The sequence below is a fragment of the Poecile atricapillus genome, chromosome 16 (genome assembly GCF_030490865.1).
Source record: "Poecile atricapillus isolate bPoeAtr1 chromosome 16, bPoeAtr1.hap1, whole genome shotgun sequence".
In the NCBI taxonomy this organism is placed as follows: Eukaryota; Metazoa; Chordata; class Aves; order Passeriformes; family Paridae; genus Poecile; species Poecile atricapillus.
In genome coordinates this window covers 11,108,318-11,127,135 of record NC_081264.1, presented here as the reverse complement: position 1 = coordinate 11,127,135, position 18,818 = coordinate 11,108,318, and the positions used below count along the sequence as shown (strand labels likewise).

The 18,818-nt window shown below is 45.5% G+C and overlaps 2 protein-coding genes across 13 annotated transcripts in view; both read right to left on the bottom strand.

Annotated features, from left to right (window-relative positions):
* Nucleotides 1-5,814: 5,814 nt before the first annotated feature.
* On the bottom strand, nt 5,815-17,797 carry ANHX (anomalous homeobox). The gene is made up of 9 exons (XM_058851302.1): nt 17,584-17,797; nt 16,207-16,480; nt 15,460-15,584; nt 15,134-15,257; nt 14,047-14,224; nt 13,458-13,569; nt 12,897-13,201; nt 8,582-8,669; nt 5,815-6,699 (listed from the first exon to the last, which is right to left on the bottom strand). Exons 2-9 carry the CDS (start codon nt 16,459-16,461, stop codon nt 6,669-6,671), a joined length of 1,218 nt encoding a protein of 405 aa, XP_058707285.1. The 5' UTR covers nt 16,462-16,480; nt 17,584-17,797; the 3' UTR covers nt 5,815-6,668.
* A 105-nt stretch (nt 17,798-17,902) lies between these two features.
* DEPDC5 (DEP domain containing 5, GATOR1 subcomplex subunit) overlaps nt 17,903-18,818 on the bottom strand; it is a 39,074-nt gene continuing 38,158 nt past the window's right edge. For all 12 annotated transcript variants that reach the window (XM_058851290.1, XM_058851294.1, XM_058851295.1 and 9 more), the window contains one exon: nt 17,903-18,683. In XM_058851290.1, the coding sequence (XP_058707273.1) occupies nt 18,388-18,683 (296 nt within the window). In that variant the 3' untranslated portion in view covers nt 17,903-18,387. The remainder of the gene's footprint in view (nt 18,684-18,818) is intronic.

Genomic DNA, 18,818 nt, shown 5'->3' with positions numbered 1-18,818 from the left:
AGCAAGGACGTGATTTTGAAAATACATGATTCCATGTAAAAATACAGATTTTAATGTATCTGACCCTTAGGCAAGAGAGCCCAAGTGAGAGATGTGCCAATCCTCCTTGACCACTTCAGCTGGGAACCTTTGCAGCTTGTATAATTTCTCAGTAGAGATTAGTCAGTTTGCAAAGCATTCCAACAGCTCTGAAAATATGCAGAGTTTACCAGAAGCTTTCTAGTCTTGTACAGCAGCTTCAGACTCCCCAAGGAAATGGATTACAAAGTATTTTTAAAACGAGTTATTCACCCACTGAACCAATCTGAATTAATCTGCCAAATATATGTGGATATATCTACACGTGCACAAAACAGTCTCATTAAATGCTTTGATTTCCTTAATTGAGGCTTCTGTAAAACAGCTATTTCTCAGTCTAAAGCATCTCAAAAATTCGTAACCTTGAATCCACAAGGTCCCGTGTAACCTCACAGCTCTAAAACCAGATACACACCTAAATGCAACAGTTGCAAGAAAATGTGCTAAAATAAGGCAACGTTGTGTGCAGCATTTCCACAGTTTGACTGTAACCTAAAGAAAGGGAAGAAATTGCTTTTCACAGCCAGGGTCTCAGGAGAGTACCTACATTCTCCTGTGCATACAGTGCCCAGTGCTCTGGAGCTTCATCCTCAGTAGTGGCTCCACAGATCCACAGAGGTACAAATAAACAGAAATTAGCGCTCACATGATGAGTTTTATAATATACTACAGTACTTACGAGTCACAATGTCTTAAAACAAAAAATGGAAAAGAAATGGAAAAATCAGCAGGCCTTTTATTAGAGTGCTGAATGGGGTGCAAGCAGTGCCTGACTGTGGTTCCCCTGCTGAGCTTGGATGCAGGCATCACTCCGTGATTCCCCACAAAGCTCAGGAATACTGCTCTCACGAGGCACAACTGAGAATTGTTCGCAAAGTGACCACACCCAGCAAGAATTTGTAGATGGAGAAATTCATGGCACTGAAAATTGCACTATGACCTAAGGCAGTGGCTCTGCTCCACAGGCATATCTGATTATTGGACAGCACCCATGTTCCATAAATAGCTTCTTGCTGAAATGCCATCCCAGTTCAGTGCTTGCTCACACAGGGGCACTGGGGACACCACAGCAGGCTCAGAGGGTGTCTCCTCAGTGCTGACGTTCAGCTGCAGGGACACTGGTGAAGAGGCAACACCACAAGGAAACCACTGTGTGCCATTCCCAGGCTTTCTCCAGGGTGGAAAACCTCCCCTCTTCTGGTCCTGGAAGTACTGAGGGAGCACACTACATTTTGTGGCACTCTTTCTGAGACTCATGGAACTACAGCAGTGCTGCTACAAAGTCCCTGCCACTAACATCCTCTTGATCCCTGGAGAAAATGATCTTCCCTCTCCTTTCTGCAGCAAGGAAATGTTTTATTTAGGGAACTGCTAAATGATGAAAGTCTTGGGGAAAAGATACTGAAAAACAGAGAGAGAGAAGAGAAACCACCCACTGGTGGGGGAGGTTAACCAGCTTCCACATCACAGCAAAAGAAGTAGAGACAACTGTGGAAGAGAGATGGAATTTGTTACCATCTGATTTTGGAAATACTTGTGACTGGCCTTTACATGGGGCATGATGCTCAGATAGTGCTGTAAGGACAGATTCTTCCAGGGGCTTAGGACTATCTGTAATTTTTATTGTTAGAATTCCAGCACACATTTCCCCAGTAAAGTGAGATAAGTGTGCACGAGGAGGATAGGTGGTGTAACCAACGACAAGATCAGAGCATGAGATAGCAGTGGGTGTAGCTGTGGTGTGATGATTCTCTCCCAAACCACAAGGGACTGTAATTTCAGTGACATATTTCTAGCCAAACCATACACCACAGTTTAACAAGCCTCTAGGCTGTCACAGTGTGTGAAAATATTCTACTCTTTGTCATATTTCAATTTCATATTAATCTTGAATCACTCTCACAGAACCTCCCTCATAACTCAAGGGTAAATCCTAGAATGAAGAAAGATGACACTGCCTGAGTGCTGCTCAGCAGCAGCAACAGGGTTCATGCCATGCATTGTGGTGAAGTACATTGTGGATCTATGAACCTACATGGGATGAACTTTAAAACAGAAGGGTACTGACTGCACAAAACCTGCAAAGCTCTCGCTCCCTCATGGAAAGGGTAGGTCTGTACCCCAAAGCCTATTTGGGATCACTGCAGTGTATTTAATACCATTCAGCATTCACACATAATAGCATTTTGCATGTTCAAAATTCTGTGCAGACACAAGCTGATAAACCCTCAGAACTCCCTGGCAAAATGTGCTATCTTCCAGCACCTGCTCATTTCAGAGTCCAGTGAGGAAACAGCACTATGTCTGAATAAAAGATGATGGCAGTTTTTCCTTGCCAGAATGATTCAGGGATATGCACAGGGGGTTGTCAAGCATGCTCAGTTGTGGGGGTTCCTTTAAGTGGTGAGAACACAGTAGCTAATTGAAAGCAGCTTTAACTCCTCATGAGCTACTCGAGACTACGGTGTTTGCTAGTCCTGCCCAGATAGAAGAATGCAGTTTTACTTTTTATGTCATGAGGGGAAAGTAACCAGGATTCAACAGGAAAACATGAACAAGCCTGCTTAGCAGCAGCTGCCACCAGAGCACCATTTTGAAAAGAGGCTCTACAGGTAAGAGGAAAAAGAAACAGCCTGTGTTAAGAAAATACTACAAGTAAAAAAACAGTATGAATACAAAATAACTCAATCCTAGGACTTCTGCAACCTCTCGAAAAGACACTTCATGCTGAGCATACACAACCAAGGACTCAGCATCAACAGCCACATTTGAAAAATAAGACCAGATCTGTCTTAACAAATGAATTTTTACTGCCCTTCAACCTTTACCAAAGTGGATTAGTTTAACTTTGAACTGGATTGAATCCCACTGAAAATGATTGATCTGAAACAATGACCTTTCACTGTAGAACATAAAATGAAAGACTGTGGGGATAAGACTAATGAAGTCCAGAGATAAAACAAAATGCCTTTGCCGACATTTTCAAAAGTGGCCTCTTATTCTGGGTGTCCTATCTGTGTAAAATGCTCATTTCATCTAAAAATGAGGCCAGGAGAAAGGTGAGCCAGGCATCCAGAATGAGAGACTGCCTGAAAATACTGCCTTGAAGCTGTGTGTCCCAGCATTTGTCCTGAGTGGACGCTGGATGCACCAGTGACCGTGACAGCAAGCAGAACTGCCAAAGGGACTGCAAGCAGGAAAAGCTGCTACTCACATCCTCCATCCCCTGTAGCAATGACATTAGTTATTAGTTATGGATTAGTTCAGGGAAGTTTTCATGACAGCTGCTGTGCAGGACCTCTACACAGCCATTCCCACAGCACACTTCCAGGGCAGTACCAGTCTCTGGCCTTGCCAGGCTCAGGGCTGTCTGCTGAACTGCCCAGAGTAAAGCCACCTCTAGCAGCAGTGCTGGAAAACATGGATGCTGCCTATTGGGAAAGTGTCTCTCTCAGCTCAGGAAGAGCCAAGTAACAGAACTTCTGAAAGTGCTCCTAGATTTCTATCCCCTTTTTGTGACCAATAAATACATACAGGCACTGTACTTTGGGCTCTTATAGGCATTTTAGGATAAAAATAACTTTTTTTCTTCTATCTAGGGCAAGCTCCTTCCTTTGCTAGGCCATGCCATGTGGAGGAGGAATGACAACAGCAGGTACTGCACATTCAGCTCAGGGCAGGTCAGCCACATGCTCAGCATGCTTCCAAGTACAGCTCCAAGGAAGAACAACATAAACACACCCAGAGCTTGATACAGATGGTAGGATAGGGAAAGCAGAACATGATGGGGACACAAATCACATCTAAGAAACCAGAATGAGGTAAGACACAAATTGAACAAGTTGCTACCCCAAAGTGAATACAATGTAAAGAACTCCACTAGGCTCTCCCTGAAGGATTAACTCCAGCCAGCAGCACAAGCAGAGAAGGTCAAAAGGTGTATTCAGCAGAGATTCACTTGTTCTCTTCCCCTCCTGCATGGCCAGGCACCAGGTCTGTTCTGCCTTATGGATGGGGAAGCAGCAGCCCACCCTTGAATCCTGCCCAGCCCCTCTAACCCAGCATGGCCAAGGCCTGTGAGATCATATGTAGGCACCGCTTGCAAATTCCTGTCCCAATGCAATTAGTTCCTCAAAAGTGCTTTGTGCACTTTCAATATCCCGGTGACATGGGGCAATAGTGGGCCAAAATACACTGTACTTCAACTACTTGACTTTGCATCTCTTAAAGGGAAATTTAATTTGCTTGATTTTACATATCAAACTTTGAATTGTCTAACATAAATTTACAGAAAAGTAATAAGTTATTTCACCTGGGAAACGACCTAGAAAATTCAGTCGTCCTCCAGAGAACAACTGTACCAAATTCAGAAATTAAATTCATTAAGTATAAGAGAAAAGGCTTTAATTCTGCTTTAGCTGAAAATCCTTTTTCAAATTTAATTTTGGAAAAGAAACTTGTTGTTCTAGCACTCCTGAGGAATTTTGCTGAATTGAGCCTCTTCTTTTTAGCTAAGAACTCAAAACAACTGTGTTCTTGAACTATTTTAAAAACTTACAAGGTCTTAGGACACTGGTGTTGTTAAAGTGGTAGAACAAATGTCACTTTTATGCCAAGCCAAAATACCTGCATTCCCTAGCATGGGTTGCCTTCTTAGAAAAGAAGCTATATAGAATGACAGTTATCTAAAATTTCTATACAGGCAATGTTAATCTAATCTTATTTCCTCTGACAGGAAACAGAACTAAGTATTTGAAAGGAACTGAAAATACATCTCATTGTAAGAGAGGCGTCATCCCTCTTTGCTCCAATACATCTTCAACAGCAGGGAAGTGTAACCTCCCTGGCTTTCATCCACATGTATCACGTACCACTGGGCTGGCTAAATCACAGTCATTGTAGTGACATGTCATATCAGCAGGGATGAAAACTAAAGTACCTTATTTGGGATCTCAGACAGCAGCCCAGCAAGATCCAGTGGGAATTTTGCTATGGGGCTGCTGCCTCTGCACGGAGCCGGGTCGCTGGCTGGCTCCTGACCGTGTCCCGTCTCCTTTCCACCGGGGGCCGCAGAAACGATGGTGACAGCGCCCGGAGAACGGGTTTTCACCGGGCGTGAATGGATTTTCACCGGGCGTGGCCGTGGCGGCGGCCCCCGTGTATCCACCGCCCCTCAGGGTCCCGCCGCTCCCTCAGCCTCAGCCCCCCCCGGCCCGCGCGCCCCGCTGTTGCTATGGCTCGGCGGGAGGCGGCAGCCAATCAGGGCGCGGCAGGTTATATCTGGCGCTGTTGCTGGCGGCCGCGGACCAATGGGGAGGCGGCGGCGGGCGGCGGGAACAGCCCCGAGCGGAGGAGAGCGGGCGGGCGGTGGCCGCGGCTGTGAGGGCAGGGCGGGCTCGCCCCTCACCTCACGGGTGGTCGTGCGGGCCCTACGAGCCCGGCATCTTTGCTCCCTGTGCAAATGCCCGGATTCACTGACGGCCCCGCTCTTGACGGCAATAAACGATAACGTGTGTGACCCCACCAAGCACCTCTGTTCCCAACACAAACAAGAAAGGGGCATTTCTTAGTGAGATCCGCCAAAATAGTGGAGGCTTCAGGCTCTCAGCACGCACAAGTGTTCCTAGGGCAGCTGGTCCTGCGTTTTTAATACATAATTACCATGTGAAAATTATCACTTCTCACCCTTACCTAGAAAAAAATGAACCCTGGAGAAACAGTAAGTGAAAATCTTTATTCGAAAACTTTGTAACAACAGGTAAAGGAGGCATCTTCTCCCTGTATGTCCGGGCTGGAGATTTGGCAAAGGGGACCCATTTTGCAATATACAGAATTTTTTAAAAACAGTTACACTTCAGGAAAAAAAACAAAAACCCACCCTATCTTGCAGAATTAGTTTTAAAGCTGCATGAAGGGCCTGCCTTGCTACTTCTTGTATTAAACACCAAAACAATGGCATGCCCTAGCACTGAAAATTCTGCTGTGCTCCTTTGTGTCACCTGTGGCACTACAGAGTATGGGACACTCCAGAATTTACACCCTGCAGTACAACAGGAAGGCAGGGAGAAGAAATACATTACCATGAGACCTTATTTTCCAAGCCTGAGAAAAGGTTGTCCAATATCCACTGCAAGGCAACATAACCAAATTTTACTCCTTTGAGCACAGGAGCTTCATTTACCTTCACAATGCAACCAAGGACTCGGATCTGGCCAGTGCCATGATTAGATCTACGTTACTGCCACAGAACCAGTGCCTTGTTAATTTTAACATCTACAGTGCAGCTTCAGACCACTCCAGCAAAAACCTACAGTCCACAGTGCACTTTTGCTTTCTTCTATCCTTTGCAAAATTCTTAATAAAACTGTAACCAAACCAACTTTCGTAACCATTGGAAACACCTCCATCCTTCTCCCTCACACTATTCAATCTCCCTGTTAAACTCCTCTTCCATTAAAAAAATAAAGGAAGGAATGAGGTGTTCCCCAGGGAAGCACAGACACATGGATTGTATCTGCAGGCAGGTCACATCGGTTCACGCTTTTTACTGCTAGAAATTTCATAGAGCAGGCATGCTGCCTGGAACAGGTCTAGTGAGTCAACAGCTGGATCCTCCAGGACCTGAAAGACACAGGAAGGTAGCAAAGCCTCACTAGATATGATTTTTAACACAGTTGCTTGTGGTGGAAGAGCTCCTTTGGGCAGACAGCAGCACAAGGTGTGTGATGGGAGGAAATGTCACTGATCAGGGCTGTGTGCATGAAGTGACAAAGGCCTTCCTCCCCTCCAAGTTCAGGTAGAGTAATCCATCAGTGGGTGTGTGGAAGTGATGAGCACAATCTGTGCACAATCCATCTCCCAGGAATTCAGAGCAGAGTCATTCCCTTCCCACTGCCCTAGGCTTTGGCTCCTATAAAAGCCAGCAACTGACAGAGGGTAAGACAGGAATTAAAAATTAAGGAAATTATGTCCTGAGCAAGGGAGCTCTGCTCAGGGAGAGAAAGAAATATCCCCAAAATTAATAAATTGCTTTCATTTTATTCTCATTTTGGTTCTAACAGGATGCATGACCAACAAAAAGCAAATTGAGTCGTGTGCACGAAACAAAGTTCTCATCTGCACCTCTGTGATTCACACATAGGAACCAAATATCTGCATATTCTTGCCACAAGCCGAGAGTAAGTTGATTCAGCAAGAAGCAAAGTGCCCAGGAAGTCTGTAGAAATGCTGTAAAATCATTTACCCATTCAAACTCTTCCTTTTCCTAAGGCACACACTAAAATATGCAAAATTGCTTCTCTGAATTCCTGAACTGAGTAATTATTACAAAGATTTGAAGATGTCCCGTTTGACATCTACAAGCATCACTCAGTATTCTTGCTCCCCAGCCCATAGTGTATTGAGTGTCATGTTTCTTCACCACTGCAAAATCAGTGCAAGAATGCAGAACAGCAAGATGAAGACTAGCTAGAGACGACCTGCTCTGGGAATCTTAGAAAAGGCTCATTCATTATTAATGCCCAAAGCTTTCCTTCTCGTCTGGCTTACATTATGGCTGGTAAAAAGACCACTTTCCAAGATACAGATCTTTATATTGATGCTTTCAGAGGCTCAAAAGAGGTTCTGTTACTGCCCTCAGAGCTGCAGCCACTTCTCATAATGAGGCCAGCAGATATGTGTTCTGCTTTTTGTAATCTCTTTTGAAAAGGTTTTCCCCAGCAGCTCACACTGCAAGGGAAACAGCAGTGGACACTGACTGACTCTTCGACCAACACACATGAAGCCAAAAAATACATCAATGTACAGCTTAGACAAGGTTTTCTTGGGTCCTGTTTTTAGGTAACAATTCAGAGCCGTGCTCCCAACCCCTTGAAAGCACAAGATTCCTAACTTGTATTCTCTACTGCCTTGAAGTCCCCATCAGAAGGCACACAGACTGCACCCACAGCATGGAACTACCTTCTTTACCCCAGCCAATAATCACACTGCTCTGTATACTGCTATCAGCCATCCCAGAACAGTGCAAAATCCCTTTTCCTCAACCATAAAACAGACTTGAAAATGAAAATTACACTAAACATTTTAAGAGGTCTGAGGGAACGGAATCAAATTGTGCAAAACACTTTAGAGGGGAGGACCTCAAGCAGCCATCTTTGTGTGATTGTTCTATAGGTGAGCACTCCATTACTGAAAATTTAAATTACACTTTGGATCTGCACAGGATCTTTTGGCCACCATTTCAATGACACATTTAGTAAAATTAGGGTCTGATAAGCAATTCAAGTAGGGAAAAAAAAAATAAATAAAACCACCTTTCCTTCCACTGTCTGTTGGACAGTACCCAGGGAATGCCTAGCTTGCTCTGAACTATAATTCAGAAGCTATGCTTAGATCAAACATGTTTGATACTGAATATGATATGAGATTTCACATCTTCTCTGGGAGACTGCAGGGGATCATGTGTACAGGAGCTCCTTTCTCTGAACTTTAGGTGTGTTCTTACCTGGCTTTGTCCCAGGGCTTGGCTTTCTTCCACATAGGCTGCAGAAACATGTGGGCTTTGAGGCTTGCCAAACACAGTCTGAGAGGAACTGGAAAAAAAAGTATTATATCCAGGTGCATTTGTATTTATGCTCTATTTGCCACTTACTGTAATGTTTTGCAGCAAGACAAGAGGGGCTGTTGGCAAGACCATTCATTTGACAGCATTCTGTTGTCTACACACCTGCCTGCCCCATTTCTCAAAACTCTTATGGTCTGAAAATGCACATTCTGCAGTGGGTAGACTGCCCTGACCAGCAACATACAGGGAATCACATCTCAATTTGCAACTTTCCTTCTGCCCCAAAACACTCTCCATAAACAAAGAGGTGTCTACCAAAACGTCTCGCTCCTGGAACATGTTTTAAAAGCAGAGACCTTAAGAGTCAAAATATGCGGCTTTAGACATAGACACAACATTGGCTACACTTCTGCTACAGCTTTCCAAGGCCACCAGTGAGGTCTGGGGATGCGACTTCCCCATCCACACTCCCCTGGAGACTCTGCCAGCCTCTCAAAACAGATCAGTCTGTGGGCACTGGGTCAAGTAGCAGACAGTGGGATGTTCTCCCCCATCATCACAACTCAACAGTCTCTCTAATGCAACAACACTCCCTGTACCACCAGCAGGAATAGCCCAAGGTGTGAGTGTCCATAGAGGCCCAGACAAGAGGTGCTCACTAGCAGAGTACAGGAAAAAAGAACCAACAGGGTAAGTGCCAAGTCGCCCTCCCTTGGAATGCTCCCCAGGTTCCAGCAACCAGCCTTGGGGCTCCTCTGCTGGAGACTGAATTCAGAGTCACATTTCCTAATGACAAATGGGCTCAATTCCCTCTCCCACCCTCTCAAGAATTTGTCTCATGCTTTTTCACAGCCCACTTACACCGACATGCACAGTGCCCTTAGCAACGAGTTCTGCATTTCAGTTATGCAACATGCCAAGAAGTAGCCTGGTGGGTTTGGGACTTGCTGCATGCTGGTGTAAGGATGCTGGGTTGTCCAGAGGGGAGAGCCTAACATCAGGAGGAATCCCAGCACTCTGAGCTGGAATCCCAGAAATGCAGGCAGAAGCTGTAAGCTGCCATGAACATCTCGGCACTGACATTTTCTTAATCAATATGCTGGCTCATAAAAACAGAATGCCTTGCTCCATAGAGCTCAGTGTGCTTTTCTTTCTGAAATGGAAGGCATGAGATTTCCACTCTGCAAAAGAACCATTAGCTGGGCTATGTTCCACCTGTCCCAAGTTGCAGAGTGAAGAGGATACGCCATCACTATCTGTAAAGGGGAGCATCTGCTTGGTGTCCCACAGGGACTTCCAGTCTGCTATCTGGATCAAACCCTCCTCTCAGGCAGCAGAAGCAGATGGAGACAGTCAGCTTCCAGCCTGGTTCCCTCTCACACTCCCACCTCACAGCCCTGTAGAGCAGAAGAGGTTTGGACACAGCCCAAGTGCGTAGGAGTGGCTGTAAAAAGCCCATGAAAGAAATCAACAGGAATTGTTCTGATAAGCTTTGAGGCCATGTCCTTTCCAGGTGAGCATCTTTAAAAATGAGACAACCAGATTAAGGGTCCTTTGGCTGACTTGTAGCTCTATCCCAGTGCTCAGGAAGCATGGAGAGCATAACACCGAGTCCATTCCAGATAGGTGAACTTGGCTAAATAATTTCCTTCTCTTTGTGTTACTCTTACATCTAAAACCAGGATAACACCACTGCCCTTGTCCTTCCAGGACAGCAACACCCATTTGCCTTACAGTTTGATCTGTTGCCCCCATGAGTTCCCAGAGGAGTGATGCTCATTGCACCACGACTGCTCAAGAGGACTCTGGTAACAAGACTCTTCTCTAATCCCTGTCTCTGTTGGAGGGCTCTGCATTCTAACACAGGTGATCTTCACTGCCTGAGCAGTGATCTTGCCCAAGACTACCCACATGAGCTCTCCTGGCTCCCTAGAGAGAAACTGCAGAATGAAATTGCAGCCTAAGTATCACTCACTTCTGAAAAAGATTGATGTTCCATAGCATTCATGGAATTTTGAGGAGGTCAAGGTTTTGGGGGGAGCGGGGCCAGGCCACTAAAGAGGATTTACAAATAGGGTTCAAATAACTATGTCCTCACCAAAAGGCGCCAACAAAGCAGCAAGTCCTGCCCCTCACAGGAACATGATAAAGGGTGTGTGGATGCCTGGTACACTGACATACCCAACAAGGAGACATTCACCATAGATTTCTTCTACTGGCAGAACATATTTTAAAAATAAACATGAGCTCACTCCAGAGTCAGAACATGCAATTTTAAATCCAGCCAAAATATTGCCAGCAAGGCTTGCTGATCTTTCATGATCTTTAGCCACTCTTTAAAACTCTGAATCCTAAAACATAGGTTTTAAAACATTGCAAACCTAAAACAGGTTTACAGTGCCTGACCTGGGTTCTCCCCAGCAATTCAGAGCAAGGAGTCTGACATGAATGTGAACAAGGCACCAGGCCAAGTGGGAAACGGGTAAAAGGCAGAAATATTTTCAGCAGGGAACTGGGGCCAAAGTCTCACCAATCTTTATCTCCAGTGAATCACTTCATTTATTTGTTCTTTAACAAGCCACAAAGCCTTCTGTGCCTCTTCTTCCTCATTTTTAAAATGGGAATAAAGCTTCTTCTACCTGCCTTTTTGACATACTGACAGTGTCATGCTGGCACAAATGCTGTGTCAAGCAGAAGGGTCATAAAATGGGGCTTCTGCTCCTGCTCTGTCCTGCAGATCAGTAAATTAAAGGAAGCCCATAATGGCTATGTTTATTGTGTTCATTTTTATGTAACATTATGGAAGTTGTATAACATATGGAAAATGGCATGAATTTTTGTTGTTTTGCAATCTCTGGATTTATCTCAATTCCCAGAGAAAATCTGAAATCTGAAGCCTTTGTTATAGGTGGAAAAGAGAAAGAGAGAACAGTGCCTGTCTTTCCATCTTCCAATTTGGAAAGCTAGCACTATGGAATAATCTTGTCATGAGGTTGTGAAGCTACAAAAACTATTTTAGGATTAAGTACAGGCCCTACCAACCAAGCCCACAGAACCAGCCCTCACTGGGGATCAGTACAGGTTATGCTTTTCTGCCAAAACCAAGCAAATACTTCAGAAACTGAACCTGCCTAAAAACAGGGGGTCATATCTTTTTTGATTGGGCTGATTCCAAATTTCCTTTGTGCCACACACACACACATATACACTTAGACAACATTACCTATGCACAGATATATATACTGGCAAAGAATGGACACAAGGAGAAGCAGTTCCTGGGAATGAGGTGTGTCACCATTTCTGCAACTCTCTTCAATAGGGTATCAAGACATGGCTGGACTCACAGCATCATTTTTATTCCTGGCTTTAGGCAGCCCTGTGCTTTCCCTCCCTTTACCTGTGGGGAATAGATTCCAGGGTCCCTAGCTGTCCTCCTCTAAGGATTAAGCTTTCATCCTGTAAATCTGACTGCTGAATGATTCTTTCTGAGCTGGCTTCAACAAAGCCACCTTGAGGGGCTGTGCTCAAGGGAGCTCTGATACCTGCTGAAATAAATGCTCGTATTAAACACAAGTACAGATACAGATAACACAGCCCCACCTCTGACCCAGCTATTCCTTCTGTCCTTGCTCCACACTCACCAGGGCCTGGGGGAATGGCAGTTACAGCCCTTCCTGCTCTACAGACCTACAGCAAAAGCAAGTGGACATCCCTTATGCATTCTATCAAGCCTATTCTGAAGAATGGGGAGAATAAAAGAGATGGTGGGAATGCTGAACATGACTGCACAGGAAGAAGACAAAAGAGGAAGAGAGAAAAAACAGCAAGAGGAAAGACAGGAAAATGAGAACACATGCTTGAAGACAAGCATCATGTCACAGTTAAGAAGTTCCCTGACTTTTCTCAGGCAGTATCTTAATGATGACAGGCATTAAAAACCCAGGAGCTTGCAAAAGGACAAGGTGAGCAGACAACAACTGGAGGAACTCTCTCAATGGAAATACTAAAAGGAGTCCATCACTATCTTATGGAAGTGGTTACAGTTTAGGCAAAAGACTAAGTAAGAATGTCTGTTTCAACACCTTAAATCAACAGATTTTCTCACTGAATTACCAGTGAGAAGTAGAACTCCAAAGCTCAAAACAAGCCCTGCTGTCCTTCATCAGGACACTTAAGTGAGCAAGAGTGTTTTCAAGAACGGGAAGAGAAGCTTGGAAAGTCTTAAGGTCAACAATCTGGGTGCAGTTTTACTAACCTTCTACACCTGGAGTCCACACAGAGCCAAAGACTCCTGCAGTGCTGCAAGGGGCCCACCACATGGGCAGATAATAATTCACAACGGGAAGGGGCTCATAAGAGCACAGGACAAAGCTCTCCTGACAGAAGCTGGCAGCAGCCCTGCCCACTGCTTCTCCAGGCAGCAGCACAGGAGAGCCAGAGCAGGTTTGTGGTTCCATCACAGCCTCAGTGCCAAAAGGTACAGGTTGTTCAGCACTGTGAGTGGTGCACAAAACCATGCTTGTTCCAGCTTCATACAACGGCTCAGGGCTCTGCATACAGCTGCAATGATGGAAAAAATGAATCAGCCAGACATATTGCTTTGCCAAAAGGAGACCCCCCCCCCCCAGCTAAACCTCTGAATCCTGCCCTCCACAGCTGGGAGATAAATTATCTGACTTGATGTGGAACATTTCCATCAAAGGTGGCCAGGCTCCTAAGTGATATCCCCATGGAAACAACAAGGAAGTCAGTTCCGTGAATACATTTAAATGTTGCTTCATTAATGAACTTTCACTGTAAAGATGCCATACATCACCTGGATTCCAGCATCTTTAAATACGTTCCTTCAGGAGGCTGCTCCTGTCCTGGCTCACAGGGCATGGGGGTTATATCCATTTGCTCAGGGCTGATGCCCACAGGAGATCCATCTGTAAGGTGCAGGCCAGGCAGGTGTAACACCACTAATGATTACTCCAAAAGGCAACAAAACAAGCCCAATCTGCCAAATGCAGCAAGACCCTTATGTTCCTTGTGACTGAAGTTTGGTTAAGTGTCTGTTGAAGGACATGGAAATACTGGCTTTTTCTGGAGTACACTGCCCTGATTCCAGAATCTGAGAGCTAAAACCTGCTGCTTCCCATATTTGGTGCCTCTTTAAAGCCAGGCATCTCCTTCTACCTGTTGTTGCACAGGCTGTAGCTGTGTCTGCTCCTCTGGAGCAACAGCCTGGAGCCCAACAGTGAGGCACTCCACTGAAGCAGAGTTCTCCAGCATCCACTTCCATCCACCCATCAGCACATAATGCTGTTCTGGAGAAGCAATATCCTTCCCCACTTCCTGAGGGAATTTAAAATTGATATTCACCTCTCTGGACCACATCCTGAACCCATTAAAAGGAGACAAACCTGCAGTTTGTGGAGTGTTGGATCCTTTATCCTGTGGCTCTTTGTGAGCCGAAGCCCTCTCAGGACATGAACTGTTGGACACTTTCACATGACGGAGGCGGGATTTTCGACGTCGATAATTTGCAAACCAATTATAGACCTGAGTTGGCTGCAGGTTCATGTCCCGAGCCAATCCATCCTGCAAACCCAGGCACAGGGGGAAATCAAGGGGGAAAAAAAAAATTGCTTCCAAATAATCAGGCATTTCCCTTCAGTTCCAAAAGCAGTCCAGCAAAAGACCTTCCAAAACCAGAGACATTTACTCAGTAGGTCTCCAATAGGTCTAGCACATCTGACTGAGGAGATTTTATAAACTCAGTTGATAGAAAACACAAATTCCACCCTGCACTCCCAGACAATTTGTTTGCTAAGGCTTCCTTTCCACTGCTATCCTATGCTGCTCACCAGATAACAGCCTCACCAAAGCATGCTCCTCCCACAGAATGACAGCTTCACACAGGCAGACATTGAAGTCTGAAGCCCTCACCTGGCAAGGTAGTGACCAACAGTGCTTATTAATTGAATTCACACATCTCTTCCATTACAAATCTGTCCATATCCAAAGAAGGTAGATCCATGCATACACCAACACAGTCTATTGTGTTATCACAGCAAATTACCAGCATTTGAAAAGTCAGCACAAAATATGCTCTGGTGAACAAAGTGCAATTTTACATAGGCTGTTACTCAGTCAACTCAGAACTATCTATCACTGTAATAGAGCTCTGCTGAGTGATGGCTGTTTGGCTACCTATGCTCAATCACTACAAAATCTGAATTGTTAAATACCCAGTGAGGAGTTTATTGTCCCTCAACTTTTTATCCACAGCAAGAAAAATAACTTAGCATGAATCTGATGATTTTTTAAAGAAACTTTCAGGGAAAGATCAAATATGAGGAATTCCAGCCCAAATGAGCCTTCAACAAGGCTCATTTCAACAAGAAAACAAGGATTCATAAATTAAACCAGTTATTGACTCCTGATCACAGTGTCCTGCTTTTCTGTGACAAAGAGGCTTGATTGGAAGTATCCCTAGCATATCCCTACCCGCTGTTTCTTGTTTGGATTTGCTGTCACCTCTGCAGCAAACCTCTGCAGGTGCTGGCGTACTTCTTGTGGATAGTTTCGAGTCTTCAAACCTTCAGGACAAAGGGAAGTAGGTGGAGGATTCCTGTACACAGGAGAAAATGGGGTTAAAAAGGACCCAAAAGGAATAATTCACATTCGTGGGAATTTCCTCACATTACAAAAGTGGTCAAAATACCAAGAAAAACCAAGCTCCAAGAAGCAGCATCTTGAGGTGTGAAACCAGCCTCTGCATCTATAGCCCCTGCATCTGAAAACTACAGAGAAAAAAATCTTGGATTCCCCACCTCTTCCTGCAGCGGAATTTCTGCAGTGGTGTCAGAAAATGTATCTTGTGTTCCTCCATAAACCGCTGGTAGTGAATCTCATGCCAAAGTTGCACCAGCTCTTTCTTCTCTTCTGCCTTGCAACACTAAAACAAAACTGTGCATAAGCAAACCTTTCCAGAGAGTCACTCAGACCATGTATAAAGGAGAAAACCCTCAACAGAAATTTACTCAGGGATTCCTACTGGTTGGACAGAGCTAGTAGCATTATCTAAGCACATGGCTCGCTGTACCTTCTCTCATGTACACAGGGATTTACCTAATTCCTTCTTTTCCCCTGGTGAAAAGGTCAACATTACCAGATCTAAAAGCCTAAAACTCCTCACTTCAAGTGGCACCATCCAGCCTTCCTCAAGTATTCCCACCCTGCCAAGGTCTAATCTTGGCCTTCCCCACACTTTTATGTCCTGAGCCCTTGGATTGTGAAAAACTCCAAGAACCACAGCAGAACAAAAATCCTACTACAACCAAGCCCATAATCACCCAGTTAGCTTTTTCCCCTTGGCTGACTAACTCGAAGTGCCTGCAGCAAAGGCTTTGTCCTGTGTTTCAGGTCAACAATGCACACCTATCACCTTCCACTGCCTCAGGCAAGCTGGAAGTGCTCCATGTGCTGCAGTTAAGATACTTCTGCACTGACAGCTCTATCTACTGTTTCTCTAACATGGCTTTTTTGTTTCCATGAAGAACTGAAGAGCACATCCCTACCTTCAGGAGTTTGCAGGCTGCATCATGTTCCCCTTTATGGATATGAACGGACACACAAGCCCGGACAACATGGATGTTAGTGAGAAAGTATGTCTTGCTTTTGCATCCCATCACAGCTCCAACCAGCTTCTCCAGATTAGGAGATGAGCTCTGGAGCTCCTGGCAAAGCTGTTCTGCTAGATTCAACAGCTTGGTGGATGGGGGATGATTATTTTCATTCTTCTTTAACATGGCCATGAACTGCTTCATCATCATGTCCTGTTGGAAGCTTTTTCTATGCAATGCACAAAGTTGTGGTTAGATAAAACTCTTAATCTCCTATTTTTAGCTTCTATGGTATGCTTTTGTTTTTTTTTTTAAAGGAAAGAAATTCACCGTGCTGCTTAAAATAAAACCAGGCCTAAAGCAGCCCTGAAAAGCTAAAGACACACCAGGTTTGCAGTTGACAAAACTGAGCTCAGAAAGACATATTAAGCTTTCCCCAAAACTCAGAGAGTAACTCTAGAGTTTACATCCACTGCTTACAGGTTAAAACTACATAAAACGTTAAGTCTAGAAACATTCAGGTGAAAATAATTTTGTGAAATTTCTCCAAACTGGCATGTGACAGGCCCGGGCAGTTACCGTGAAATGTAAAACTCTTGCCGGGACCATTCCCCACCAGGACGGTCCATCCTTGGGCCGGCTCCAGCGCCGCCGGGCAAAAGCTGTGAAAGAGCTGCGAAGTGCAGGAGCAGGAACACGCGGCAGCCCCGTCCCCGTCCTCCTGCTGCTCCCCGCTCCCTCTCCCCATCCCTGTCCTCACCGTAGGATCGCTCAGTGTCCGAGCGCTGCCGGCTCCGAGGGCACTGCGGGGGCAGCTGCGGCTCCCGGAGCCGCCCAGGCGGGGCTGCCCCTGCACTCCACCCCCACCTCGCTACAGCTTCCACCGAGCGCAGCCAATGCCGGCCCCCAGAACTGATGTAGAATGGGATAGAATAGATGGCAGCGAGTTCCTCCCGTAGTAAAGAGTATTTTTGAGTCGCTAATGGGGATCAGACAAGCCCTGATAATTTGACACACTTAGAGCGACTGAATGAAGAGACACAGCTCAAACCCACCTTCTATAGGTGGGTGCTGTCTAAAATCAGATGAATCATCCTGACTCAGCTTAGGGGATAAAACACTGATTTGCCTGGAATCAGATCTGAACACCACGGTGAAGGTGCCAGTCCTGCCCGCTTTCTCGAGGGCAATGTAACAATGAGCGAGCGCCTCGCAGCAGGAGCCGACAGCCGCCAGGGCACGGCACGGCGGGGAGCCGGCTGTGACCCGGCCGAACCCCGAGCTGAAATAACCAGCTCCTGCCCCGGCCCTGCAAAGACATAGGATACACACCTGAGAGCAGACAGCTTCCTCCTGCACGCAGACACATTCTAGAAACCTGCCCATAGGCCTTAGCAGCAACATGTGTTCACTGGCCCTGGATTTCTCCCTAGGCTTCGGTGCTGGCCTTGCAAGACAGCAACAGAGTAATTGGCTTCCTGCTCTTGCTGTGATCCCGACACGGAGACAGAAAATTCTGTGCCATTGCAAGACAAAGCGCCGGCACTGAACTTGGAGCTGAACATAGAAAGCAGTATTTTCTTTCGGTAATTGTTTTCTTTTAATCACCAATCCTGTACTGCTGTCTGTGGAGTTACAACAAAACATCAGGTCACTTAATTTTCTGCATTTTACTTATTTACATGTATGAAAATTTCTCTCACATCTTATCTTACATATTCACACAATTCACACCTTGGAAGGGGAAGGGGCAGGCTGCTGCCAGGCACATTAGATGCCAAGGGCACTGATCATTTTCAGGGACGAGAAGCTGATACCATCACACTGTGCTGAATCCGACTGCCCTTGAAAACCATTTGCAGTCTCCCCTCCTTTACCTCTGCTCTAACTGAAGTTTTAACCAAGGACTGTAGCTACTTGAAACCAAGCTGAGGTCAGGTGATAGATACTGGCAAGCCAAGAGCTTAAATTCTTTTTTTTTTCCAAGCACTTAATCAAATTCTGTTGAATATCAACAGCAATATTTCTCAGGTCCTCTTGGAGCCTCAATATGAATCCAACAGAGAGACTCTTCACATCTACTTCCTTGCCACAAGGTAAAGCTTCTAGCTGTCTCCCTAAGAGATACAACCCTATTCACGGAGCACTAGCATGCATCTTGTCCAGACAATCAGTCCAGAACGTAACAAGCCGGCTGTCTTTGTTCCAGCAGAAGTCTGTGAAGTCTTTCAGCAGCCGGTCTGCGAACTTCTCGTCACCAGTGGCACTGGAGCGCCAGGTTTTGGTCAGCATGGTGTTGTAGGCCCAGTTGTAGCCAATGCGCTCCTCACAGAACATGTTCTGGTTGGTGGAGCTGGTGGAGTTGCGCCGGCGCCGCTGCTGCCCGCTGGAAAACTTCCTCTTGGAATATGGCAGCTGCAAAAACACTGTCCCTGCAGGGAACAGACAGCACTTCAGTCTGAGGCAGACCCAAGTCCCTACTACTGGTAGCTGACCCCTTAAATTCTGAAACAATCCTGGCCTGAGTTTCATTTAATTGCCTTTTAGCAAGAGAATATGGATACACT

Coding starts and splice junctions, on each gene's coding strand:
- ANHX (XM_058851302.1), bottom strand. CDS start 16,461: ATGATGATGAAGCAGTTCATGGCCATGTTAAAGAAGAATGAAAATAAT. Junction 15,258..15,459: donor AAATTCCGCTGCAGGAAGAG/GTGGGGAATCCA, acceptor TCCTGTGTACAG/GAATCCTCCACCTACTTCCC. Junction 8,670..12,896: donor GTGGACTCCAGGTGTAGAAG/GTTAGTAAAACT, acceptor TTTTTTTTCCAG/TTCCTCTCAGACTGTGTTTG.